The following is a 27,899-nucleotide window of genomic DNA, read 5'->3' as shown; positions in this document are numbered from 1 at the left end:
GTTACATATTTTCCTCAAGATTACAAGAAGGTACTTGAAAACAGTTATTTGTAATTACTCAGTTTTTGCAAAGAAGGAGGTATATAAATGAAATAATTACTTTCACAGTGTCAATGTATTTCCTAATGGATTTTCTTTAACTTATCAGTGATCGTCATGCTTAAAAAAATACATTCCGTTTGCACAGTTAAAAAAGTAAAATGCTATATTTACTCTGTGAGATCTTCAGGATTACTGATTGTTGCAGAGAGAGCCAAAAATGGGCAGTGTGTCATTACAAGGAGATGTTCCCACACTTCAGCACCAATTTCTCCACCAAGACAATGCACCTGTCAACATAAAGTATATAAATTTTGATCAGCTGATATTGACTATTATAAAAAAAATCATCAAAAAGCTGATTATCATTAATGTTACAGAAAACATTATCAACATCTGATGCTCATATCGCAATAGTGTATGTGAACTACCTAGTCATCCAGATTCATTCTCCATTCCAAATAGTGCCACAGATTTATAATTATACAGAGAACTCTTAGTTTGCTTCTTGCTTCTTCTAGATCAAGAAAGCTGAACAAAATGGTGGCACTCTGTCTTCCATTATAAATGGATGCATTATCAAGTACAAGATAATCAGTTCACACAACACTGTCACACAGCCACAGCCCACACCCTCTAATCACTGCTGCAAACTCCTCAGCAGAGCATATATGAATTGTGTACATTGTTACAGCGCCCGAAACTAGACAACAAAGTTCTATAACAAACACAAATGAGACTAATCTACAATGTGAGGCATAACTGAACCTGTAAATTACCACACTTTCAATGAGATCCTGTTAAACAAAAGTCTAGCCATGCAAACTTTGTTACTAAGTGAACTAACACTTATGATGACAATAGGCAGAGAAGATACATCTCTAAACTCACAAATCAAATATATTGTTCTTATATTACATATTGTTATAGCTACATAATGAATGTCTGTGCAGTCATATCTGGTTTCCATTTGAGTCACTTTTGTGGATGAGCATCTTGGCAGACTATTAAATTTCATCTCTGTATATTCAAACATGTGGTTATAACATTGAAAAAGTTTGCAGATGTGTACAAATCTGTCATATTAGACCGCAAACCTGGCAATGTTTTTCAAACACACTGCTGATGGCTGCTACTGTACATAACAGTTTTCATATATTTTGTGTTTGTATGCGTTATTAAAAATCTCTGTTAAGTATGGATGAACTACGGGCGTCTGTAATATTTCAGTAATAACATGTACTCACATCACACATCTCTAAGCAGCAGGGAGCAGCCAGCCTGCACAGCGTATAAACACACTATTCCATATCACCTTTCATATTAATGTCACTTACCAGGCTGTGACAGTGTTATTTCACAATAGTCACAAATAGTGTTTTCTCTTCAGGCAATTTCAGCAATTGAAAAGAATTTCAGCACAGTATGTCTTTAATGGGATGGGAGGGAGTGTCCACATAGACCAGTTGTGAGAAAACATCACTTACTGTCTGAATGCTCTGGGTGTCCAAGGAGCAACAGCTGTCACTGTCATGTAAATGCATAATTGGGCACAGTGGCAAGTTTCAGATTGGAAACATTGAGACTACAAGGCATGTAACGGGTGGTGTCTATCAGAAATAACCTTTGAAGCACAATGAAGAATTTTTCATGACCTTGGGTGGTGATGTCTCCAACCACTGGATACCTGCCAACTTTAATGATGTTGGTGCTCTCCCCTACCCAGGTAAATGTTACTCACAGCCATTACTTCATGTCTTGGGCTTCCTATCAGAAGTGTGATACCCAATATTGTCAGTTCTGACATTTCAAAAATTAAAGTGCAGTTCAGGTAAAATACACTTTTAAAACATTTTTGAGGAGAAGCTTTGCCCTTTGCACCCCCACTACTAAGACACTGCAATCTCAGTTACAATTAATATTCCCCTATTTGCACTATGAGGATCTCAGCTATTATCTTCAAACTTTCAACAGGCATCCTCTGTCCTAAATGTGTGTCTTGTCATGCATATATTTTTCTATGAAAATAACATTTCAGATATGCCCATCAGGACTGTGCTGTCAAGCCAAATGTCCTAGCATGTTATCTAATAATGACATAAAGTATATACGGGTATTCCTTACTGGTGTCATGTTTCTGGGGTCATACACCAGATTTATAATACATGGGATCACCCATTACCAACAGTACAAAAAACAGATGGAAGAAAACCAGATATTGTAGCACTGATCATTGAAGTTGCTGCACCCATTGATTACAGTGTCTTACATACAAAATGACACAGTTATAAAATACTGGGGTTTTCAGGCAGAAATTACAGCAATATGGAAGAAAGATACCCAGACAGTTCCAACAGTATAAAAAACAACAGGTTAATAAAAAAAAAATTACAATCACACTTAAACATGCTATGAATACATGTAACCCCAGTATGAATTACAGAAAGAGGCAATTCTGGGCACATTGTGAATCCTGAGAAGAGCACTCTTGGCTAACATCAAAAACTGAAACAATACTAATTTTATAAACTCTAATCGTACCCTGAATTAGGAATGGGGTCCTTTCCCATCATGGCATTAGAAACCCAAAACACTTGGAAATATTAAACCCATTAGACAAAAAAAATGAAAGTTATGTTCTTACCATTACAAGAGATCCTTCTTGTTCCTTTCCATCAGTCTTGACCATGGGTTATCAGCTTCAAGGCAGATCTGGACCAGCCAGAAAAAATACAGAGCTCCTCCAGTACTTAAGCTCTCACAATCTCATAATGCTATGTGCTGACACAACTTCTCTGATTGAGTATGACCTTAAGAATAAGGAAATGCTCCCCTACCAGAAGAATCCAACTGGGAAAAGGAAATGACAAGGCTTCAGGAAGGTCTGTCATAATCCTCTAGGACAAATGGTGACAATTTGGATGGCAGAAGGAGGAAGGGAGGGTAGGTGAGAGAGAGTGGGACAACAGGGATTTATCATTATGGTAAGTACAGAATTTTCGTATCCTGTGCTTTTCCCTCCATCTTTCTCAACACATGGGGCCGAGTCCACAGCTACCACAAATCTCTGGTGGTATCAATGCAGAATTCCTTTGAAAAGGGTGGAACCCAACACAGCTCTGGATTTGGAAATGAGATCCAGCTTGTAATACTTGACAATGTGTGCACTGTTAATAATGTAGCTGGTGCACAAATATCATCCAGTAATACATTCTTAAAAAAGGCAGCAGAGGTAGATACTTCTCTGGTGGAATGTTCTTTTCATTTAACTGGGAGCAACAATCCCTTTGAGTTGTGGACAAAGAAGATGCAATCTGAAAGCAGCCTGGATAAGCTAAGACTTTGGGCAATCCAAATAAAACCTCAGCTGACAAAGGACATCTAATGAATGCAAAATTTGTACTCACCATGAATGGAGTGGTTGAAAAAGAATACGGGCAGATGAGTAGCCTGATTTAAGGCAGATTCTGTGGTGATTTTAGGTACAAATGAAGGGATGCATCTCAATATGACTCTATCTTTATGGAAAATCAAATAAGGATGTTTGCAAGACAAGGCCTAAAACTCAGAGATTTGTCTGGGTGAAGTTATAATCAACCGAAACAAGACTTTCCATGAGAGATATTTCAAACTGGATGTAGAAGCAGGTTTGAGGGATGCTTACATTAGGGCTTGTAATATGAAAGGATGGTCCCAGGAGCAATGGATTTTTAACTGGAGACCTCAAAAAGAAGGTACCTTTGAGGAGCACTCTGGAAATTTTTTGGGATGCAATAGACGAATTTGAGCAGAAATGAAAAACTGAAATATCAGCCAACTGTACTTTAATTGTAGAATAACTTGCTCCTCTGTGGAAAAGGTTAGCCAAGAATTTCAGCACAGATGATAGAGAATACCAAAACAGAAACAAACCCTTGCTAGTGGCCAACAATGAAAACATTTTCCATTGTTTTTGTATATTTTTTTCAGTGGAGGGTTTCTGAGAAACAGACAAAATCTGTACCACAGCACACAGCAAGGTGCAGTCATTGGCCATCATTGGAATTTTAGAAACTATGGAGTCAGTCTGAGAGACTTGATGTCAAGATGGGACTTCCTAAACAGATGACAAAGGAGAACCAGTCTGGGGTCCAGAAGCCATGGTAGTCATTGATGATGGCCAGCTGTCTCACAGACAGTACCCAGGAAGTCAGGATTGGTGATACTGCCTCCACAAAGAGACTGGTCACCAGCAGGGTACCTCAGTGCTCTGTGCTGGGACTGATACTATTTGGCATCTACTTCTCAAAGGTAAAAGGCTAATGCCAAGGGCCTTTGGCTGACACAGTTCACAGATAACTGCAAACTGGGAACTATCATAGATTCACCCCATGACACAAACCTCTTACAATAGGGTCTAACACAGCAAAGAAGTCACAAACTAAAACTCAGTGTGAAGAAATGCATTACAGTGCCTTTTGGGAAAACTGCCACCCAGGCAAATTACTCCATAAGCCTAGCCATGCAGGCCAACTCAACTGTGTCCCTATATATCATGGGCATGTATTAGGAGGGGATATGTTATGTAGTTTATAGAGGTTACGTTGGGGAGGGATATATTAGTTTTGGCATTACTGTCTATCTCTGCCCATCAGCAACACAGGGTGGGCAGCCTGATTTGGTGATAAAAAGGATGCATTAACAATGACCACTGCACTGACAGATTCCACTGCAGAACCCTCATGAAGAACTCTGTGTGATGCAGTAGGGTAATTGTTGTTGCCATGGAACCCAGTTGTTGAAGCATCAGGGTGGCTCTGAAGACTGAGAATCCTCTGATTCAAAATGACAAAATTACTAAGAAGTTAATACAAGAAGTATCACTATTAGAAGAATACAGAAATGGGAACAGAGTAAAAATTCTTAGAAAGGTAAATGTGGTAAATGTAGTACAGTATCAAAGTAGACCAGGATTTTAGGAATCAATCAGAGGAGGTTAGAAAGGATTGGGAAGAGAGAATGGATAAACAATTCACAAAAAAAACAATGAGTGGATAGATGTATAGCTCCAAAAGATGCAACAAAGTCTAGGCAATTTAGAATTTTTCCTTGGAAGTACTTCCATAGATATTTTTATACCCCATGCAGACTTCAATGCTTTTTTCCTTAGGCAGACTTCAAATGTTGGAGGTGTGACAGGGAAGAAGAACGTAACAGGCAACATATTTATTGGAAGTGTAATGAGTTGGCAGACATTAAAAATTTAGCAAGAGAAGTTCAAAAAGACTGGATTAACACCCGGTTTACACCTCAGGGCAACAATAGAATAAAAAATGATAAAACAGGTAGACCACGGCTGAAAAAATCCTTGACATATTCCAGTGATATCAAGAGATTTTGTAATATTATTGAAAAGAACTGGAATATATTACTTTCAGTTCCAGAGTTACAAAATGTACTAGATGATAAACCTAGCTTTTGTTTTAAAAATAAAAAATCCTTAAAAAGACAACTCTGTTATAAATCAACAACTAACAAACAACCAAAGCAATCACAAAGGATAGGGACTTTTCCCTGCAGGAATTGTATGGCATGTAAATACTTATACAATAAACCAACATATAAACATCCCACTCAAGCCTTTATTATTGAGGTTAATTTTTATGCTGACTGTAGAACACAGCATCTGGTTTACTTTAGCTTCTGTACTACATGTCACGTATTCTATATAGGTAAAACTGATAGATGCTTGAAAGAACGCATCCTTGAACATCTCAGAGATATAACGAATAAGAGAGACACAAATGCCTTAGCAAAACATATAGAGGAAGAGAATATAGGACATATTTTCAACTTTATGGTCATAGAAATAGTTAATAATGACAATAGGGGAGGAGACATTAAGAACAGAGTAGAAGAAGCAGAACAGAAATGGATTATACTACTTCAAGCAGATAAGCCCCCTGGATTAAATAGTGCTGTTTCCCTCAAACCATTCTTAAAATCTAGACCACTTAAACATTAAACAGCTTCTTCATGCTTATGGTTCCATATATTAGTTTCATATACTATATATGTATTTGTATAAGGATTCTAGAGTACACCTATACTGTCTTAATAGGACTCTAGATATTCAGCTATATACTTTGTTGCATCTTAGAATTTTAGTATATTTAATTAGAATAAATCTATCTATATTGTTTGCAACAGTTTTATACCTTTCTCTTTATATGCATATCATTAGTGCTTTAATAGCTTAGATGATTTAGAACAATTTGATTTGATTGGATGCATCTTGTTTAAAAAACTGCTGTTTTAACTTTTTTAATGAGTCTGAAGAAGCGATCGGTTGTTTTAGATCGTGAAAGCGCTTACTCTTGTTGTTTTTTATTAAAGAATATTTGCTGAAAAGTGGACGTATTCTTGGATTTTTTCAGCCGTGGTCTACCTGTTTTATCATTTTTTAGACATTAAAAATTCCCTGCAGACCACGCTGTCAGAAATACTGGGTTAGTTTTACCTGTTTTGAAAAAAAAAGAAATACTGGGTTAGCAATTTGGTGTAACTAAGGAAATAATTTTTTCAGCTGTAATACATATCTGAATTGTCTAGACATAGTAAGGCCTTGCTGACTTTAATTCTGGTGGCTGCCAAAAAAACAATTACTAGAAAATGGAAATCAAAGTCTAAGCCATCTGTATTAAAAGTAGTGAATATAGTAACAGAGATACAAGAACTGGAAGTGGGATCTTTAGAAAATGGTAGGAGCAAATTCCATAGAAAAAAATGGGAATTGTGGAAGCAAAACATGTAGAATAATGTTTTGTTGGAGGAATGATGCTTAAGGGAAGGCAGGAATTTAATGAGCTATGTAATGTTCAATTGACAATGGCTATATAGAAATTTCATGTGATGTATAATGTTTGCAATTGAAAATATATCAATATGGTTTGTTTTCATTTATATAAATGTATGATTATCTATGTCATAAGTGATAATTCAATAAGAATGTTAAATAGATAAATACTAACATTTTAAATGAATCAATACAACCTGTTTAAGTTTTAATATTAAATGCTTGCTGTACTAAAACTGTTTTCACTATGAAGTAGTTAAGAGTTTATAGATTATATTGTTAGGTGTTTGGGTTTAACTTTGTTACTGATGTTAAATTAATGAATTATTTATGAACAAGTTCTGTGATTGACGGGTAGCATTTATATAAACTGTCTTTTTAAATTGAAAAATTGCTCTGAAGAAGTCCTACAAATCAACTGGATGAACATACTTAGTCTTTTTAACCATCGTTGCAGAATATTTTATAATTAAACTTCCAGCAGGAATTCCTTTGTGTTAATTTGGTTCTCATTTAGCTTTCTCCATGCCATAATACTCCTGCAAGTGAAGCTACCTCAGATCAACTTTGTTGTCTAATAAGGAAGAACAATCTGCAAGGAGACCACTGGAGAATAGCTGTAACAGTCCTTCAGAAATAACAATTTGGAAGGGGGTGGAGGGAGGGTTGTCATATTGGATGAATGTGGTTGAAGAGATCCAGCATTATGGTACATAAATAACTACCCTATCCCATTTATCCTATTTGATCCAACTGATGGGTCAGAATTCCCAGCCACTGAATTCCTGACTGTCATCATGATAGGAAACCCTTGAGGACAGTGGCTCTGAAGGAAGCCCTAGACTTCAAAATAACGTCCACTTTATAATGTTTGGCAAAGGTATGCAATGTAGACTAATTTGCAGCAGCAAAGATTTTGTCAGCTGAAGAATTTCAAAAGAAAGCTGCAGAAGTAGCATTGGATCTTGCAGAGGGATCCTTAGGTCTGCATGGTAAGTGTCAGTTGTTAGTAGAATAAACAAAGGTAATACAATTAAAAAGCCATCTGGACAAGGAGACTTCAGAAACCTTTGGTGCCAGTTTGTTTGTTGTAAAGGATATAACATTGAGAATCTTTTATGAAGGGTTTAGTTCTGTGCAAGTAAAATGTTAGCTGCCGATGAACATCCAGTGTATGGAAAATATACTCCTCTCCTGTTTGAGCGTTAGCAGAAAAAGACTGTTATGTGGATAGGTTGATTCAAATTTGTTTTAGATGCCACTATGGAAACCAAGGAAGAATGTGTGGACAATGAAACTCTTTCCTTAGGAAATACTAAGTAAGGCAGACTAGAGCACAGGGCTTAACACTGACATTCTTCCAGGTGATATTTCCACAATAAATAAAGTCTTCCAACAAAGAAATTTCAAAATGGCAGAGGATGAATGCTCAAACGAGGATTTTGTTAGCAATTATAGAACAAAACTGATATCCCACAGGGGTACTTGTTCTCTGATTGGAGGGATAAGAAGAAAAATTCCATGAGAAAGGCTTTTCAAAGACTATACAAAGCAAAAGATCATGAATCAACACTTAACATGAAATTAGAAATTGCAGCCAACTGTACCTTAATGGTTGAAAAACTGGAAACTAAGGAAAACAGATTTCAGAGAAAAAGTAAAATCACAGGAATAGAAGCACAAGAGAGATCTATCCCTTGAGAAGTTGCCCAAGTACAGCAACATATCAATTTGTTAAGGTAGACCCTATGTACAAACTCTTTTAGTGATATACATAGGATTTGAACAATATCATGAGACAAAGCAGGATCTCTGTCCATAAATGGAAATGGAGAATCCAGGCAGTCAACTTGACATTCTGAAGGTCTAGGTGAAGCTGTCTGGATGAGTAAGAGAGAAGATCCCTCCTGGGACTCAATAGCCAAGGGGGCTCATTGATGTGAGGTCTCACCGAGGGGGGGGTGGTTAGGTGCAAATATCTCTGTCTCTTTGAAGTGTATTGATGTGAATATTAGGGAAAGTGGAGAGAATGCATAAGAAAGCACTGAAGGCTACCATTAGACTAGAATGTCTCTTAGGGACTGTTTCTTTGGGGGAGTCAAGGGAAAGAAGTAGCTGCACTTGTTACTGACTGGGGAGGCAAAAGAGTCACTGTAAGGATGGCCCCAGAGGTTGAAACTCTCTTATACAACCACTGGATTGAGAAACCACTTGTGAGGCAGCATGACATTTGCTTTTCCTGGGGATTTATGTCATTATCAGGAAGTGATGTGAAGCAATCACCCACTGCCACGCACACTTGTGGCTTTCTGAAATAAGGGCTAAGATCTGGTTTCCCTCCTGCTTGATGCACTAAACCATGATCACTTTATTGGTTTTTACAGATCTCCAGGAAACTGATGTGAAGGCTAACCTTTTGTTGTGTCCATGTACCTTAGACCATCCTCCTCTGATAATACCCCCCATTCCAAGGAGGGAGGTGTCTGTGGTTTCCCCTACTGCAGGAGGTAGCATCAAGCATGGTCTTCCCTGGAGAATGAAGGGGGAAGCTAGCCACCAGTGCAGGTGAACTCTGCATAGGTGAGTGATTATTATTGGAGCAGATGGATAATATGACACTTGTGATGATTGTGCCCTGAGTAACAACTGAAGTATTATTGTGTGAAAACGAGCAAGGTGCACCATGAGTATCGAAAAAGCCATCAGCCATAAGACTTGAAGGGCTTAAATCACTGGTGAAGAGGGAAATGAAGTAAATTTCAGAAGGAATTCCTTAAAATCTGGGTTCTTTCAGAGGGGAGAGAAACTATGCATCTTGGTGTTTCCAGGTGGCATCCTATGAATTGAATTGCCTGTGTTGGTTGTAGGCTTGAGTTTTTGTAATTTATACATATGCTGGAGGATAGACAGAGTTGAAGCATGTGATCTCTAGTTTTGATTAGGAAATATTTTGCTGTGGCAGCAAGGAGCTAGTCATACAAGTATGGAAACATGCAGCTCTTGAAGGTGGAAGTGAGCTGTGACTACCACCATATACCTGATGAACACCTAAGGAGCTGTAATGATACTGAAGGGCAATACTCTGAAATGGAAGTGACTAGTTTCTAAATGGATATGTAAATCTCTCATGCTTTGTCTATTTTTATAAGGAAATAATCATGGATATTGACAGACCACATCCAGTCATTTGCTTGTAGGCAAGGCAAGATCACTTACACCATGACCATCCTGAACAGAGTATTTTTTATGCTTGTTTAGGTTGCTGAGGCCTAAGACTGGCCTGAGGTTCTTCTTTTCCTTTGGAATCAAGAGAATCTCAAATAAAATCCTGACTTTGTCTTGTCTAGTTGGACCTGGCTCTTTTATTTAGAAGAGAAAGAATCTCTCTTCTGACTGTCTTCTGTTGATGGGGTGGGATATCCTGAAGTGGCTGATGAGCTAGAGGAGGTCAGCGGGGAAAGGAATCATATAGCCTCTGGATATTATACTTCTCACCTAAAAATACTGAGTGATGGGCATCTATACAGGAGAGTAGATGCAGCATCAACACAATATCAACCTGGGAAAAGGAATGTTACACAAAGGAAAGTCAGCAGGAAGGAGTGCATAAAAATATATGAATATGTGAAGGGTTGGCAACAAAACATGAAAAAATGAGAACAAAGTTCAATAAGGAATACTTCAGAAGACTAAAGCTACAACTGAAAACTGCCTTGATATCTAGCAATAAACTCCAAGCTATAAATCAGTTTGCTTCGCCTCTTCTAACTTACAGCTTTGGTGTGAATGACTGGCTCCAAAAAACAATGAATCACTTGGACAAGAAAACAACAAAAACATGCTTCATGCTTATCAAATGATATAAAAAAATCAGTGTATACCAAGATTATATACCTCTCAGTCTGAAGAAGGTATGGGCCTCCTTGAAATTGATTGCATGCATTATTCTGCAATCGTGGGACAGCATGCATATTTGCTGACATCATCAGATCCAAGAATAGTGAAAGTTGCTTAGTTTATCAGAAGTATTTCCAAATGGAATGGGAATGGAAATCAAATCAGAAATAGACGACAATCAGATAGCAACTGATAGTGCCAAAAAACAAAAGAAAAATTATAAAGAAAGGACCAGCAGAAAAGGTAAGGAAACTGGAAAGTCCTCAAATATAGTGGCAGGTACAGAAAACTCCTAGAACATGTTGAGCAAGACTTGCTGCGTGAATTGCTTAGGAGAGATGAAAGGTTAATAATGAATGCTCAAAATTGCGGGCTACATTCATGTTGGGTTACAAAGTCTATTGAAAAGTAGGACAAATAGACAAATGCAGGTTCTGTAAGACATAACTGGAAACAGCTACACGTCACACTGCTGGATGTGACACACTCATGGGTGAATATCTGTGTAGTGAAAGGCACAATCGTGGCAAGACTGGTGCATTGGGATTGTGCAGATACTATGATATAGAAGTAGCTCAGAAAATTTTATTTCATTTTATTTTTCTTGTTTACTGGGAAAGTCTGGCTGGGTAATACCCATTTTCAGAGGAGGCCCAGGGAGAAAAGCTCCATTTGCTTACTAGGCTCCAGTTAAACACAGAGCAGTTACATTTTTACTTACATTTATACACAAACAGTAGTTATATTTATACATCTAAGATTTTACAGAGGTGGAAGTTACTAAAGAGAAAGCCCACGTGCAACTTAGTGGATTGTTTGGGCAGCAGTTATGTATAAAAATTGTTTTGTCATTTCAATGAGATGTTGAGAGTATTCTGTTTAAGGAGAGTATTTGGAGAGTGTCATACGGTGAACATAAAGTCTCAACCTTGTGAAGACATGTGCAGGACCAGGACTTGTTAAGATGTTGTTTAAGCAGTGGTTTAAAACTATTGAGTTTGTTGGAGGGTTTTATTTTTGTGGGGATACTATTCCAGAGTTTGGCAATATACTGGGAGTAGAAGGAGTCTCCTGCAACATTGTTTGACTTATTTGTAAGTAATAAGAATGTTACTACAGCGGAGGTCTCTTGCTGAACAGTAGGGCAGTAATAAGTTTTGTAGTGCAAGGCATTTTTCTGGATGATTAATGAGTTTAAGGGCTACACTGATATTGTGAATATGTTAGCTAGTTGTGTAGTTCAAGCGAGTTTAATTGTTTACGTTATGACAATGGTGGGTCCGATGAGGGAGATTGATGGCAAACTCAGCTATTTTATTGTAGCAATAGGCACGTTTCTTTCTTTGAGTATTGTTTAAGTTTGTTGGGCAGCAGCAGAGTGTAAGAGATTCAGCAATAAGAAGGTGGTGGCTACAGTTTTTCTTGCAGTATCTCTAAGGAATCCATTGATCCTATAAAGGGAGCCTATTCCCTGGTGTGTAGATTTAATGATGTGCAGTATACGCTGGTCATATTTAGATTGTCATCCACTATAATGCCTAGAAGTTTACTGTAAGCTACTGTTTCAATTACGTTTGGCAAAAAATTGCTTTTGATTTTGGCAACTTTTTGAGGTAAAAAGTATTAACTTAGTTTTCTTAGGGTTGAGTAGGAGGTTTGATTTTTTCAGCCAGGTTTCTACAGAGGAGAAAGATTTTTGGGTAATGTCTTGGTGCTTATTCATTATTGAGGCCACACATATTAATGTTGAGTCATCTACATACTGAACGAAACTAGCATGGTGAGTGGAGGTGTGGAGATCATTAATAAACATATTAAATAGGACAGGACCCAGGAAAGAGCCATGAGGGACATCTATAGTAACTTGTTGAAAGGATGAGTAGGTTTGTTGCCATTTAATGGCTTGTTGCCTTCCAGATAGGTAACTAAGAAACCATAACAAGGAGTACTTTGAAAGTCCAACTGAGGAGAGTCGAACGAACAGTTGCTGGTGCGAGATACCTTTGACAAGTCTAAGAACATGGTGGACACAAGCAAACCAATGTTCCTATGTTGGTTTATCACACTGGTAAAATGTAGTAGAGCAATAGTGGTGCTGTGCTGGTACATAAAGACATGTTGTGTTTCTGAGAGCAGGTTATTTGAGGTTAGGTATTGCATCAGCTGCATATGGATGCATTTCTCTAATATTTTGGAGATCGGGAAAAGAATTTCTATTGGTCTGTAGTTATTAAACTTATAAATGAGCCACCTTTGTGCAGTGGTATGATGTAGGAATTTTTTCACAGTGATGGGGCGTATTTTTCTGCTATCAACCTATTAATTAATATGGACACAGGGAAGGCTAAGACTTCTGCACCTATTTTTAGGTAGTCTGGTGGTAGTTGGTCTATAGCTATGGAAGTAGTTTTTAGTTTAAGGAGCAACTTCCTGATGAGCAAGGCAGGTACTGATCTAAAATTGAAAAGCTGTGGGTGGTTTTGACTGGACAGGGGTGGAGAGAGAGAGGGGCAGATGTATTAACATCTAAGAGAGATAATAATGATTGTATAAAATAGGAATTAAACTGTGTGGGGATAGAGTCTGCCATATTGTCTACTTTTGGCGAGGGGAATAGTGGTCTTGCTAGGGTAGAGTAGTTTATTTAGTGATGACCAAAACAATTTTGGGTTGTTTTTATGTTTGTCTTGTAGGTTGGTTATCTTGTCTGACATGGAGTTTTGCAAGGTTTCTAAGATGTTTAAATTGCTGGATGCATTTTGAGTTCTACTTTTATACTAATTTTTTAGGCTTTATCCCTTTTTATTATGATTTTTTTTTGTTTCTTTTGTCAGCCGTGGTGCAGGGCTGGACTTTACTCTTCTACCACAAATTTGTGCTAGATTATTTAAGGTCTGTAAGGATATGTTATTAAAGTGTACTATAGCAATATCTAGTGGCATTGTTCTAAGTACATTCCAGTTATATTGCTTTAGTGTTTCATTTAAAATATCTTTGCTGAAACTGGCTGTATTTCATATTTGATCATAGGAAGTTACTAGGCTATTGGCCCTGAGGTTCTTACAAGCCTAGCCAAGAATTTAGGCCATGTTCCAACAAGTCAGCACCCTATGCCACTGTCCAGCAGGGGCACAGGTGGAATCCCAGGGTTGTATTTTCCGTTTCCCATCCAGTTATCCAGGCTGCGCTTAAAAAGGGTTAATGAGGTACTCTGCTTTACATGGAGAGGGAGTCTATTCCGCAAAAGGGGGACTCTCTGGGACACAAATCTGTCCTGCCAACAAGTCCTATTGATGTCATAGACTAGGTTGAGGTTGCGTGTGCGGGTTAGTCGAGTGGAGCTTGACTTGCGGATATGCAACAGTCCCATCAGGGCGGGGTCTGAGATTACTTTGTATGTCAGACACAGGTCACCTCTGAGGAGTCTGTAGGAGACAGGGCTTTTAGCCTATCTGTGTAGGGTACATGTTTGAGGCCCTGGATTTTCTGGGTGAGGAACCTCTGTGGTCTCTCCAGCTACTGCATGTGCTTTGTAAGGTACATGCCAAAAGGGGCATTATACTCAATAATGGGTCTTATAAGGGAAGAATACAGGGATGTTATGACCAACTTGTACCTGGATGAGCTACCCTTACTAATGAGGTCGGCCATGTAGAAAGCTTTCTGTACAATGGTGGCAATATGGTGATCAAAAGTCAGTTTGCTATCAACCTGGGTGCCCACGTTCCTCACGACTGATTGCGTGCTTAGGACCTTATTATCACTGTGATAATTTGTGAGGATGTCACTCTCCCCAAAATGGATGATGATGCATTTTTTGGCATTCAGTTGGAGGCCATTTTTCTGGCACCAGTCATTTGTTTAGGTGAGAGTCTCTTAGGGGATGTCCACATCACTAGGGGAACTGATGATAGCACCAAGCTTACAGTCATCTGTAGACTTGGCCAGCCATAGCCCATTAGATTTGGCCTGCACCTCCGAAAACTGCATCCCAAACCGCAAAGGGCCCAAGACTGATCCCTGGGGTACACCACTTGTTAACGGTCTACTACTTGAGGTGGTTTCTCCTATTTTGACTAGGTGGGTTTGAGCCAGTTTGATACCCATCTGGTAACATATGAATTGATGTTTAGCTGAGACGGTTTATAGGTTCATAGGTTCATAGATTAGTACTAAGCTAACTGCCCTTGCGAGCCATTTTAAGCCTAGCCAATTATCCCTTGTGAGACTCAAACCCTGCACCTTGTGTTTGTAAGGCAAAAACCTTAACCATTAGGCCACCCTCCCAACCTTATCTATTATACCTAAGTGGGGAATAGTATCGAATGCTTTGGACAGGTCAAGGTAGGTGGTGTGAACTGTCTTCCCCTCGTCAATGGCCTTGTTGACTGTCTCAAAGAAGTCAGCTAAATTTAACAGGCAAGACCTCCCCTTGACAAAAACCAAACTGTGTAGGATCAAATGTCTGGAGGTTGCCAATGTCCTTGTTAATGAGGTCCATGATAATCCGCTCCATGGCCTTGCAGATCAGGCTAGTTAGGCTGATGGTTCTATAATTTCCTGGATCGGTAGAAGCTCCACCTTTGTACAAAGGGATGACAGTAGCTGTCCTCCACTCAGCTGCGACAAACCCACTCTGCTGCGACAAAGCCGGTACTCAGGCTTTAGTTGAATAGGATGCCTAATGGTGCTGCAAGTTCCTGCCTGAGTTCATGCAGGATGCAGCCTGGGATGTAATCAGGTCCCATGGAGGCTGTATTTTTTTGTCTTAAAGAGGGCAGTGATGACTTGCTCCCTAGAGATAAGTGGAGGGGGGGGCAGGTACTGAGGATGTCCTGTTTTACTGATGGGGTACAGAGGAGTGAAGTTTTCCCTGAACCTCTGCCAGCAGGTTGGCTATATCCACAGTGTTTGTGTATGTTATGTCCATTATCACCAGTTCTGAGCAGATCTGGATGCTTCCCTTGAGACTGCGGACATATGTGAAGAAGGCCTTATGATTGTCTTTAGTAGATGTGGCCAATTTGGACTTGAAGTTTGCTTTGAAGGATCTCACTAGTGCTCTTACTTGCTTGTTCAGGCTAAGGAGAGATTGCTTCCAGTTAGGCACCTGCTCCTTCTTGGTCCTGGACAGCAATTTTTTCCTTTTATTATAGAGTTTATTTATTGTAGATGCCCACCAGACAGGTTTACTTTGATTTCAACCTGTCTGGTATCCCTAATTCCATGCAGCTAGAATTTCCTGTTTGCACTTATTTTTAAAATCGTTTTTTTCTCAAAACTTGCATTTTATCTGTCTTTGGCCTAGCACTCTTGTGTGGGGTCATTTACTGCACTGTTATAACTTGTTGATACTTGTTAACCTCTGCTATCTCTGAAAAAACAAAACAAAAAAAATCTTGCTTTTTTCCCACTTTTCTGAGATTTAAAAAAGTTCGGTTACAGGCTTGCTGTTCTTGAACTGTTTGTAAGTTTCTGTGAGGCCATTTTTGCTTGGGCTAAAGGAAAGTCTCTCTGTTGATCAGTGGCAGTGAAAAACATTGAGCAGCCTGCCTGCCCCTGTGGGAATGGTTACTGACTTGAAACTGTAGTTTTATTGGCCATCTTGGGTCAATTCCAAAACTCCTTCATCTTCCGCTCTTAAAACCTGGTTGCCTCGTGGTTTTGGCGTCTTTTCAGGCTTGTTGGCTGTTGGTGAAGCACCCACCAAGAGGAGAAAACGCTGAGAGAAGAAAGGAGCCACTTTTGAGACTTTAAGTATTTTTCCTCTGATTATTTGCTAAGTTTTTCTGCATAGCCGCCTATTTTGAGCATTTTCTGGCTTGTTAAATTTGATTTCTGCATTAGTAACTGTATTTAGAGCACAACCTAGAGCTGTTTACTGAATTTCCTGTTTGCACTTATTTTTAAAATCGTTTTTTTCTCAAAACTTGCATTTTATCTGTCTTTGGCCTAGCACTCTTGTGTGGGGTCATTTACTGCACTGTTATAACTTGTTGATACTTGTTAACCTCTGCTATCTCTGAAAAAACAAAAAAAAAAAAATCTTGCTTTTTTCTCACTTTTCTGAGATTTAAAAAATTTCAGTTACAGGCTTCTTGAACTGTTTGTAAGTTTCTGTGAGGCCATTTTTTGCTTGGGCTAAAGGAAAGTCTCTCTGTTGATCAGTGGCAGTGAAAAACATTGAGCAGCCTGCCTGCCCCTGTGGGAGTGGTTACTGACTTGAAACTGTAGTTTTATTGGCCATTTTGGGTCATTTCCAAAACTCCTTCATCTTCCTCTCTTAAAACCCTCTTTTGCGCGGTTTTGCACGGTTTTGAGCATAGCGCAACAACGGGCATCGCCGCCTAATTGGGTTTAAACTATTCCTGGCTCCACAAAGTCTGCTCTTCACTTTTTCCCCTAGAACTGCTCTATCTCTCAATTTAAACACCATATTCTCATTCTAAGGCCCTTCACTGGTCCAATTAAGTAATCCTACAAGTTAGCACTATTAAACCATAAGCACTACTTACTCTTATACTCTCTACGATTACCCTGTCCTCTATTGGTCCATCTTAAATTCAGTTACCCTGTTACTCTAGCATGTCCAAAGGTCAGTCAATGGTTTCCTCTCCAGTCCAGCTGGTGAATCTAGGAATTTTGAGGCAATGTTACAACTGTCTCATGTACACGGACAACCCTCTCCTCCTCCAAACAGGTTCAAATATATGTGAGAGATGCAACTATTTAGCCAAACTGGAGGCTGAGCTCTCTCATCTCAAAACCAGTCAGGAGGAGAAGGTAACCTCACACAACACAATTCCAGTATCACACAGTCCCACCACATCAGCGAACCAAACACATAAATATACAAAAACATACTCGGAGGCTCTAAATAAAAATCTACCTAAGCAACAGAGACCTCCAAAGCAGACATCCAAGCAAACGCTACCTCAAAACAAAACACACACAACACATAACCCACAAAGTCAGTGTGCCAAGCAGCCACAACCCTTAAGGCTGAATAACACACCCGATACTCTTGTTATAGGTGACTCTATTGTCAGACACACTGATGTCCCGCTCACCAGGCTGAATAAAGAGAAGGTCACGGTGAGCTGCCTGTCAGGTGCTAGGATCCGACACATAACGCAGGTCACTCCAAAGCAAATACAAATATGACTCAGTCATTGTACATGCTGGTGTGAATGACCTGAGATGTACCTCCCTGGACTACATGAAAAGAGACATAGAGGAGCTCTCTGATCATGTAGCCCAGGCTGGTATGACCCTGACCTTGAGCAGCATCTTACCCTCACCTAGAATGATGCCACAGTACAAAGACAAAATGATCGATTTTAACAATTGGCTAAAATTTTGGTGTCATTCAAAGGGGATCCAGTGTCTGTCAGCCTGGGATGACATGCTCGACAAGCCATGTTGCTTTGCTAGGGACGGCTTGCACCTGTCACCACTGGCCTTTTGGATATTGGCAAAAGCTCTTGCCACCCCCATAGTGCCTTTTTTAGGCAAGGCTCAAAAGTCAAACCCACCCCCATAGACAGCACAAGCAACAAGAAACTAGGGATAATGCTGCTAAACGCCGGAAGTCTTAACCTCAAGATGCACGCACTCGAAGCTCTCCTCAGTATGGAGAACATCGATATTGTGCAGTGACAGAAACCTGGTTCAAGGCTCCAGAGAGCACCCCAGCACTACCAGGCTATACCTCATATCATGCTTTTCGGCCCCAAAACTCAGACCGAACCGCAAAAGGAGGGGGAGTTTCCATATTTATCAAGGATATCCACACCTCCAGGTTAGTGGCATTGCACGAAGTATCGGAGACCATCCATGTGCAACTAACAGTGGGCAAGACTGCTTTTCAGTTTATAGCATCCTACAGACCACCCTCTCAAAGTCAGGAATCCCATTTGGCTTTCCTGAAAACATTGGAGAACATAAAGAGCTCTCCGAACACCATTATATTGGGCGACTTCAACTACCCAAACATTGACTGGGAGCACTACTCAAGACCCAGCACCTTAGCCCAAAGATTCCTGGAAATTATAAACTCAAATGCTATGGAACAACTAGTCACCACTCCCACAAGAGGGGACAACATACTAGACCTGATCATTACCAACATGGGGACTCTATGCTCCACACCAGAAGTATATCCCTCATTGGTAAGATCAGACCATAAATTCATTTCACTGGATGTCCACATCCCGACCCCACCCCCAGCCCAGAAAACCACAGTGAAAAACTTCTCAAAAGCGAACTTCTCACTTCTCAAAACCGAAGTGGAATCCTTCAAGGCCTCAGGGCCAGTGGAAACTACAGCCCAAACTGCAGAATCCTATATAAATGCATTCTACGGACATCTCCAGGAATGCATGGATCATGCTATCCCAAACAAAACCAAGACCCAATCATCCAAAGGCAGGCATCCAGTCTGGTGGACCCCTGCCATAAATAAACTGTACAACAGAAGGAGGAAGCTACTACATGATAGAGCAAAATCCCTAATAGGGAAGGCATCTCTGATCAGTACTAGCAAAAATTACGATCCCTCATAAAATCCTCCAAGGCCAGCTTCGAGAGAAAAATTGCACAGGACACCAAAGACAATCATAAGGCTTTTTTCAGTTATGTTAGAAACCTGGGATGCAACTCCCAGACTTGTTCTGAGTTGATTCTAAACGAAAAAAAAATACACTGAACCCACAGACATTGCCAGTATCCTGGCAGACAGGTTCAGTGCAAACTTCTCCACCCCCTCCCCCCCAAAAGAGCAAGTATCTATCCCGGCAGAGGGCTGCCTCCCAAACATCTCAAGATGCTCAGGTGAAGGCTGCCCTCTCCAAAGCAAAAAACACTGCTTCCATGGGACCAGATGGCGTCCCAGGTTGCGTCCTACATGGACTACAAGAGGAACTAATCCCTCAAATAAAACAGCTATACAATCTCAGCCTCACTACAGGATATGTGCCCACAGAATGGCATACAGCAACAGTGGTCCCACTCCACAAAGGTGGAGCCTCTACAGACCCTGGAAACTATCGCCCCATAAGCCTGACTAGCTTAGTCTGCAAGGCTATGGAGAGGATCATCATGGAGCTCATAAACAAAGACATTGGGGACCTACAGACACTAGATCCTACCCAGTTCGGCTTTGTCAAGGGCAGATCCTGCCTTTTGAACCTGGTTGACTTCTTTGAAACAGTCACCAAAGCCATAGATGAAAGGGAAGGTAGTCCACACAGCCTATCTGGACCTTGCAAAGGCATTTGACACAATACCCCACTCGGGCATCATAGATAAGCTATCCAGCTTAAATATAAACCCCTATGTCACAAGATGGGTCGCAAACTGGCTCAAAGACAGAACCCACAGACTGAGAGTTGCTGGAGCCATGTCAGACTCGAAACTGGTCACAAGTGGCGTCCTACAGGGTTCTGTCCTGGGACCACTCTTGTTTGGTATATACTTTTCTGAGGTACAGGCAAACGTGGGAGGACTATGGCTCACCAAGTTCGCAGATGACTGCAAACTGGGCGCCATAATCAACTCTCCAGCTGACACAAACATCCTTCAAAAAGGTCTCACAGAGACAGATAACTGGTGCCAGGGCCATGGTTTAAAGCTAAATGCCAAAAAATGTATAGTCATACCCTTTGGCAAAAACAATGTGCCCACAAATTACCACATAGGCAGAAACCCATTAAGTAAAGAGAAATTTATTAGGGACCTGGGGACCCAAGTTGATAGCAATCTCTCCTTTGAAAACCACATTGCCAAAGTGGTTAGAAAGACCTTCTACATAGCCCACCTCATCACGAAGGGTTTCACATCTAGATCAAGAGAGGTAATTGTGCCCCTTTATTCATCCCTCATCAGGCCCATCATAGAATACAATGCCCCTTTTGGGATGTACCTTACCTGACACCTGCAGCAATTAGAAAGACCCCAAAAGTATCTCACCAAGAGGATCAAGGGTCTCAGACAGATGCCATATCCTGCTCGGTTAAAAAAACTCCAGCTCTACTCAGTTGCATACCGCCTACTTTGAGGTGATCTATGCCTGACATACAAAGCTATGTCAAATCCAGAATTAATGGACATGCTCCACCTCAGTAAATCTAAATCCCTTAGAGCCACATGCTCGAGGGACTTGAACCTCAGCACAGAAATAAATAGAACTTGCTGGAGGGACAGGTTCATTACCCAGAGGCTCCCTTCGCTCTGGAATAGAATTCCAGTTCATGTGAGGCAGAGCACCTCACTGAATCTCTTCAAGAAGAATTTCGATAAGTGGATGGGGGATCGTGGGTTTGTCCCAGGGATTACTCCCGTGTCACTATTAGACAGAGGCACAGTAAACTAAACCTTAAAAAGGGCACAGTATACTCAAATCAAGGGGTGGCGTAAGCCATACAGAATCGGGCTAGGCTTATAATTGTCCCAGGGCAGATAGCCTAGTATGAACCTATGAACCTATAGTACTTTGGTGTAGGTTTGGACATATGTGCCAGTTCCTATGGAGGGAGAGGGGGCTGTGAAGCTGTTTATACCTTACCTCAGGAAATTGCAATCAGCTTTGGAGAAGTTTTTTGTTTGACCCTAGCTGGGGAGGGTCAGGGGAGATGGTGACTTTGAATGTGACTGCTTTGTTGTCGGATCATACAAGGGTTGATGACACTCTAGGGATGCTGCAGTGGTTACTCATGTTGGTTAATACCAAGTCCAAGATATTTTCAGCTCTTGTGGAGGTATCAACCAACTGGTCCATGGCATTTGCAATGACGAAATCAAGAAATCTCTGGGCATTTGTGATTTGGCATGAGTATTTCTTCCATTCTATGGATGGATAGTTAAAGTCGCCCAGGATCAGGGTAAAGGCTTAAATCTTGATAGATTCGAAAAGGTCCAGATAGGTGAAGTGGGAATCTTGAGCCAAAGTTGGAGGCCTATAGCTAGCTATGATTTGAATAGGGGTTTTGTCAATTGTTAACTGCACCTGGTGTGTTTCTTGTGCATCATACTGTTTGACCAGCCTAGAGGTGTGCATGTCTTTTATATATATTGCAACTCCACCTCCTTTTACCTCATGACCTGCTCTTTTCTGCCGAACTCTTGACAGTAAAAATTTTATAATTCTTTTTTCTGTCTTTTGTCGTACACTTGTATAGTGCTAATTTCTGATTTAAAAATTTGTATAAATAGTGTGACTCATGTATTCTTTAAATTGTCTGTCTATTGTATTGTATATATCACATTACTGTGTGGAGACTTTCTCCCCGGGCCTCCGCTGAAAATGGACATGTATCCAGTCAGACTCTCCCGGTCAACAAATGTAAAATAAATAATAAAAATAAATTTTGTTTTGCTGCCCACAGTTTGGGGTCTGAATAAATAATAGGATGAGTAATCTGGTATGGGGTGGTCTCTACAGCTTTGAACCAGGTTTCTGTGACTGCACAAATGTCAGCTTCTTCCAGGGTTAAGAATGCTTGCACAATGACTGCAGTTTCACGTTTAGAATCCTAGCATTTAGCAGCATGACCCTTAATTTATGTTTTGAAGAAATGTTCATGTTGTTAGTTTTGACCTGATGGCATTGCCTGAAAAAGGCACTATGGGGGAGGCAAGATACTTTGCCAGGAGCCTAAATCCCAAGGCAGAAAGATGCAGGCCATCTCTGGCAAAGCATCGTGGTTTGTCAATCATGTCAACCCAGGCTGTCAGGTACTGGATCTCCTTGAAATGATACCAGAAACTAAGCCAATTGTTAAAGTCAATCATTTTCTGTTTGTACTGAGACATCATTCTGGGTGATGGCAGAATGCTGCTTAAGGATAGGAACATACCTGCCTGGAACATATATTCAGCGAGCTCGATCAAGTCTCTCTTCATATAATCCAGGAAAATACAGCTCAAGTCATTCACTCCAACATGGACTATGACAGAGTCAGAACAGTACTTGTTGAGAAACTTGAGTGCACTGGTGATATGGCGGATTCTGGCACCAGACAAACAACTAACCGTGACTTTCTCCTTATCCAGCCTGGGGAGGAGCACATCTGTGTGTCTGACAATGGAGTCTCCTATGAATAATATGTTGGGTTTATGTTTAGGCCTTAGTGGCTGTGAGACACAGGTGTGTGGTGTGGTGGGCAGAGGAGTTTGCATGCATTTATGCCTCGGAGGTTTCTTTTTTTTGGGTATGCCTTTGTTGAGGACCTCCACATATGTGGGGGGGGGTGTTGTGTAGGTGTGGGTGGTGTTTGAGGTGTGGTGTTCATGTTGCCAACCTTCTCAGTGCCAGATATACTGGTTTGTGGGGGAGAGAGCAATGACACTAGGTAATTGCATCTCTCACAAATTGTGTTCCTAGGTGGTAGTAGTAAAGGGTTGTCCGTGTACATGAGGCAGTTGCTACAATGTCTCAGGATGCCCATGTCAACCAGACTTGAAAAATTATATGGTACTCTAGACACTCGGCTGGAATGCCATTGAAAAAATATACTGAGCTCTCTGCTTACTGCTTCTTACTTGCTGCTTGCTGCTTGCTCTTGCTGTGGGATTTGCTGGCTGGATTCTGCTAAAATTCAAAGTCTAGTTATATTTGCATTCACAGTCTGTCACATACAGAAACTTGCAGAATATACACTGATGAGAGAATATACTTTGCAGCACCTGTCTTTAAGAGCAGTAACCAATAACTTTTATATTAAACCAAACTGGACAAACGTTGCAGCTTAAAGTACCGTTCCAACTTTACTTCTCATATAGTACAGATGATGTGAGAGATATAACATTTACCTCAGGACTTGTGTCCTTACCATACCCCTAACATACCTAGATTTAATACAGACTTTTTATACATATTTTAGTTAAACACACACCCTCTTGGTTTTGGAAAGATACTGCCTTGATGACGCAAATGCTAACACATCTGTTCTTGTGCAAATGCTGATAAGTAAACTGTCTTCAAGGAAACGCCTTGTGGATTAGAAAAGCACATTCTTAAACTTTCTTAGAAAAACATGTCCTGTTGTCCAGTGAAAGCAGATTACATTCTTGTCATGTCTGTAAGAAGTCAGTTTTCTTGATGTATGTGTAATACACTCATAAGTAAGTTCCTTATTTTTTTAAGCCACAGTCATTTAGTATGGTTGCTGATCACATATTACTAAACTCTGTTTCTGCGTTTAAGCAAGCTTTTTCTTTCAGCATATTTACAACAATTAATTTCAGCCTTAAATTCATAATATCTAACAATTCCCTCTGTTTTTAAGCATACTCAAAACATTTTATACTGATATGTATTTTTTATCACATTATATAGAAAATACAAGAAACAAACTTTTAGTCTTCTTTTGATCAAAATGCAATTTTACATAGTTAATACAATGATATTAAGTATCACTACCAAAACTGAATGTATTTATCAACTTTTTCTATTGCAGACCATTCTGTGAAATTATTTTATCAGTTATGAGCTGTGTCTGCTTTAGTTTAACGTGATTAATTTATTCCTTTGCAATTACAGAATTTAATTTATGACTTAGAACTGTTTCATTAACTCTTTGCAACTTGTTGAATTAACTATAAGAGACAAGAACCATGTGCTACTGCAAGCATTTATACACTACTGAAAATATACAGTTTCAATGTCATTTTAACCATAACATCGTGTTTGTCTCTGGACTGCTCATTAAAGAATGCTATGTAAATATTAGTCCATTAGCTGTATATGAGTACAATATTTTAATATAATTTTCCTCTAACTGGGGTAAAACCAGTGATATTACAACTTGACAAATTACTTTTAAACTTATTACAATGTATTCTGTACAGTATGTATTTACACAGACTGTTTGCTATTCATGCATTTCAATCTAGCAGCTATCCTGAACCCAATTTTTTTTAAACATGGTTTTTCACACATATTCATTGCTAGACATTAATTTAATTTGTACTGAATTCTTCTGTATTTGTAAATACAAAGACTATAAAGTAAATTTAGTCTAATCTTACAAATTTAATAGCATTAATATTGCCAAAAACATATTGAAATAGTGACCAATCTTGTTCATTTTTTTACATATCTTTACTGTCTCTTGTATAGCTGTTATCAATTTTAAGCCATCTCTTGTTTTTTTAATCCATCTTTTGTATAGCTTTACAGTTTAACAGGTTGTAAATACAATTTAATATTAAACAATACAATAATAACCATTATGATAGCTATTAACAACTTGTAAAATATCTTATTCTGTAAGGTTTAATCCAGTTTACCAATATTTTTAATGCACTAATACCTGTTTTTCCCTCCCCCTGAAAGAGTCTTGTAGCTTTATTTCTGACCCTTGTGCAATACTGCTTATACAGTCAGTGTAAAACTGAGAAAGTACCCCTCCCCCTGTAGTACTGCAGCACTGTTTATCTGCTTTATACTGTGAGAATAAAATGTATGTCAGCCCAACACTTTGGTTATACATTTATTTTATTAGGTTACCAAACTATAGACTTTTGTCTAATCTTTGCTGTTGCTTTTGCTGTCTACTTCTACTAGTAGTAGTTATTTGTACCCTCCTGTATACTTTACTTGAACTGTATGTAACCCATCTGTTGGCTATACTTGATGTAACTAAGGTTTTTTATTTTTATCAGTGACATATATGCACAATTGTGATGTTTTATTATAATTACCAAATAGTGTTGCATGTGAACATTTTAACAATTATGTTTTAATAACAATAAGTTTTTAGAAAAACTCAAGTCACTTGTCTGGCAGTCTTGTTTCTTATCTTATCTTTTCAACATTTCCTGTAAATATTCATCCAGTTTAGGAAGATCTGAGCTCACATTTCAGTTAACCCTTTTTAGCATTTTTCCTTTAATCATCTATATTTTTTAACTTTTGATTTCAGTATTTTTATTTATTTATTTAACTGTTCTGACATTCATTTTACAAAGACTGTTTGACTAATACCATCCGTGATTTTATTTCTTTTTAAAATTCAGAGCTTTAACTGTTTGTTGTGGTGTTACTATACAATTATAAAAAAAATGTAAAAAAATAAATAGATATTAGCTTAACAAACACATTTATATATTTACATTATTTATATTTGCTGTTGTCTGCCTGTTATTCTTGTGTGTTGTAAACAAATGTACTCTAGATGAAAATAACATACATGCATGTCTGTCTTGTATCTGTATATCTTTATACAATCATGTCAGTTTTGTGACTTTAACTTTTTACTCATTATCTATTTTTATTTAATTTTATACACTAGAACAGTTTTGTTTACCTTTTGACTATGCAAAGAATGGCAGTCATATGCTCTACTTTACTGTAGTACTGATAAATACATTGCTTTAATTGAATGGAAGTTTTAAACATTTGAGAATGATTTGTCAGATCCTATCATCCTACCATGTAAGCGTAACCATTTTCAAAACACAAACATATTATAAAATATATCTCTTTTGTACAGATCAGCTGTAGTTTCCTACTCTTTCTCAATGTATGAAGGAAGTTAGTCTCTGTCAGTTCAGTTAATCAATTTTCTTCATCTTGTAACTGTTGTTTAAGAGTCTCCTCATGGTCTGCCTGATATGTCTCAGGAACCTGTTCTGCTGAATCTGAAACTCCTATGCACTTTTGAAAAAAGTTTGTATAACTTGTCTAAACTTCCTGAACTCATTGTGTCTCTTTTTTAGAAGTTTACTACATTTTTTTTGTAACAAAATGTACTAAGGGTTCTATCAGTAACTGATTTGACTCACATGTGGTGACAGGACATAACTGTTTAACATATGAATATAATGGAAACACTTTAGCCTTAGTTAATTCTTTATCATGAACATATCTGTCTTCACAGTCTATTGTTTTAGCAACATCATGTAATACTTTTTTATGACATAATACACAAAATGCAGTTTTTGTTGAATCACACAATAAACATTTGTCATATTTCACATGGTTTTCTTTGAGATACCAGTCAAATATTGTAATATATTTGCATAATGCCTTACTATCAACCTGCCCTACTAAGGTTTTACATTTACTAATATGCTGTGTACACCAACATTGCAATTTTTTACATTTGCTTGAATTATGCATGAAAATATCCATACTGTCTAATTAAACATCCAAACTGTCTAAAAATATACAAACTGTCTAAGAAATATACAAATTATTTAACATCATCCACACTAAATATGTGACACAGAAAAAAGTCTTACCAGTTAGCAAGAAAACAGGTGATCAGGCTATTGTTGCTGATGGCTAGAAATTTTTCAGAGTCACTTGAGAAGCTGGTGAAGCACAACAGGCAGTGGACTGTTGGGCTAGTGGATATCCCCCTTTTCTTTAGTGAAATTATGGCAAGGAACTTCTGTCTCACTCCGGATGTAGACGTCTAAAAAACTTTTCTACTGCAAGCTGCATAAACTGGAATACTTCTGTTCAGAATTGACATATACGTACAAATGTTAGTTACTGCAATTTAACTGAAGTAACCCTCTGCAGGGCTTACCATCACTCCCCCTGTGTTTGAATGCAGATTATAGGTTCAAATGCAGGTATTAGGTTCAAATGCAGATATTAGGTTCAAATGCAGGCTAGCTTGCCATTGAAAAATTATATGGTGCTAGTCCCTCGGCTGGCTTGCCATTGAAAAAATTTACTGAGCTCTCTGCTTACTGCTTCTTACTTGCTGCTTGCTCTTGCTGTGGGATTTGCTGGCTGGATTCTGCTAAAATTCAAAGTCTAGTTATATTTGCATTCACAGTCTGTCGCATACAGAAACTTGCACAATATACACTGATGAGAGAATATACTTTGCAGCACCTGTCTTTAAGAGCAGTAACCAATAACTTTTATAATAAACCAAACTGGACAAACGTTGCAGCTTAAAGTACCGTTCCAACTTTACTTCTCATATAGTACAGATGATGTGAGAGATATAACATTTACCTCAGGACTTGTGTCCTTACCATACCCCTAACATAACTAGATTTAATACAGACTTTTTATACATATTTTAGTTAAACGCACACCCTCTTGGTTTTGGAAAGATACTGCCTTGATGACGCAAATGCTAACACATCTGTTCTTGTGCAAATG

At 38.9% G+C, this 27,899-nt stretch overlaps 1 protein-coding gene across 1 annotated transcript in view; it reads right to left on the bottom strand.

Moving 5' to 3' along the window:
- The window catches only part of LOC122794923 (probable ATP-dependent RNA helicase DDX60), a 2,818,219-nt gene that overhangs the window by 1,366,979 nt on the left and 1,423,341 nt on the right, over positions 1-27,899 (bottom strand). The window contains exon 19 of the mRNA XM_044063516.1: positions 214-329. Within this exon, the coding sequence (XP_043919451.1) occupies positions 214-329 (116 nt within the window). The remainder of the gene's footprint in view (positions 1-213; positions 330-27,899) is intronic.

Source organism: Protopterus annectens, chromosome 2.part1 (assembly GCF_019279795.1).
Source record: "Protopterus annectens isolate FY-2018-M chromosome 2.part1, PAN1.0, whole genome shotgun sequence".
Classification (NCBI taxonomy): Eukaryota; Metazoa; Chordata; order Ceratodontiformes; family Protopteridae; genus Protopterus; species Protopterus annectens.
Note: the sequence above shows the minus strand (reverse complement) of the source record. Positions and strands in the feature narration are given on the sequence as shown.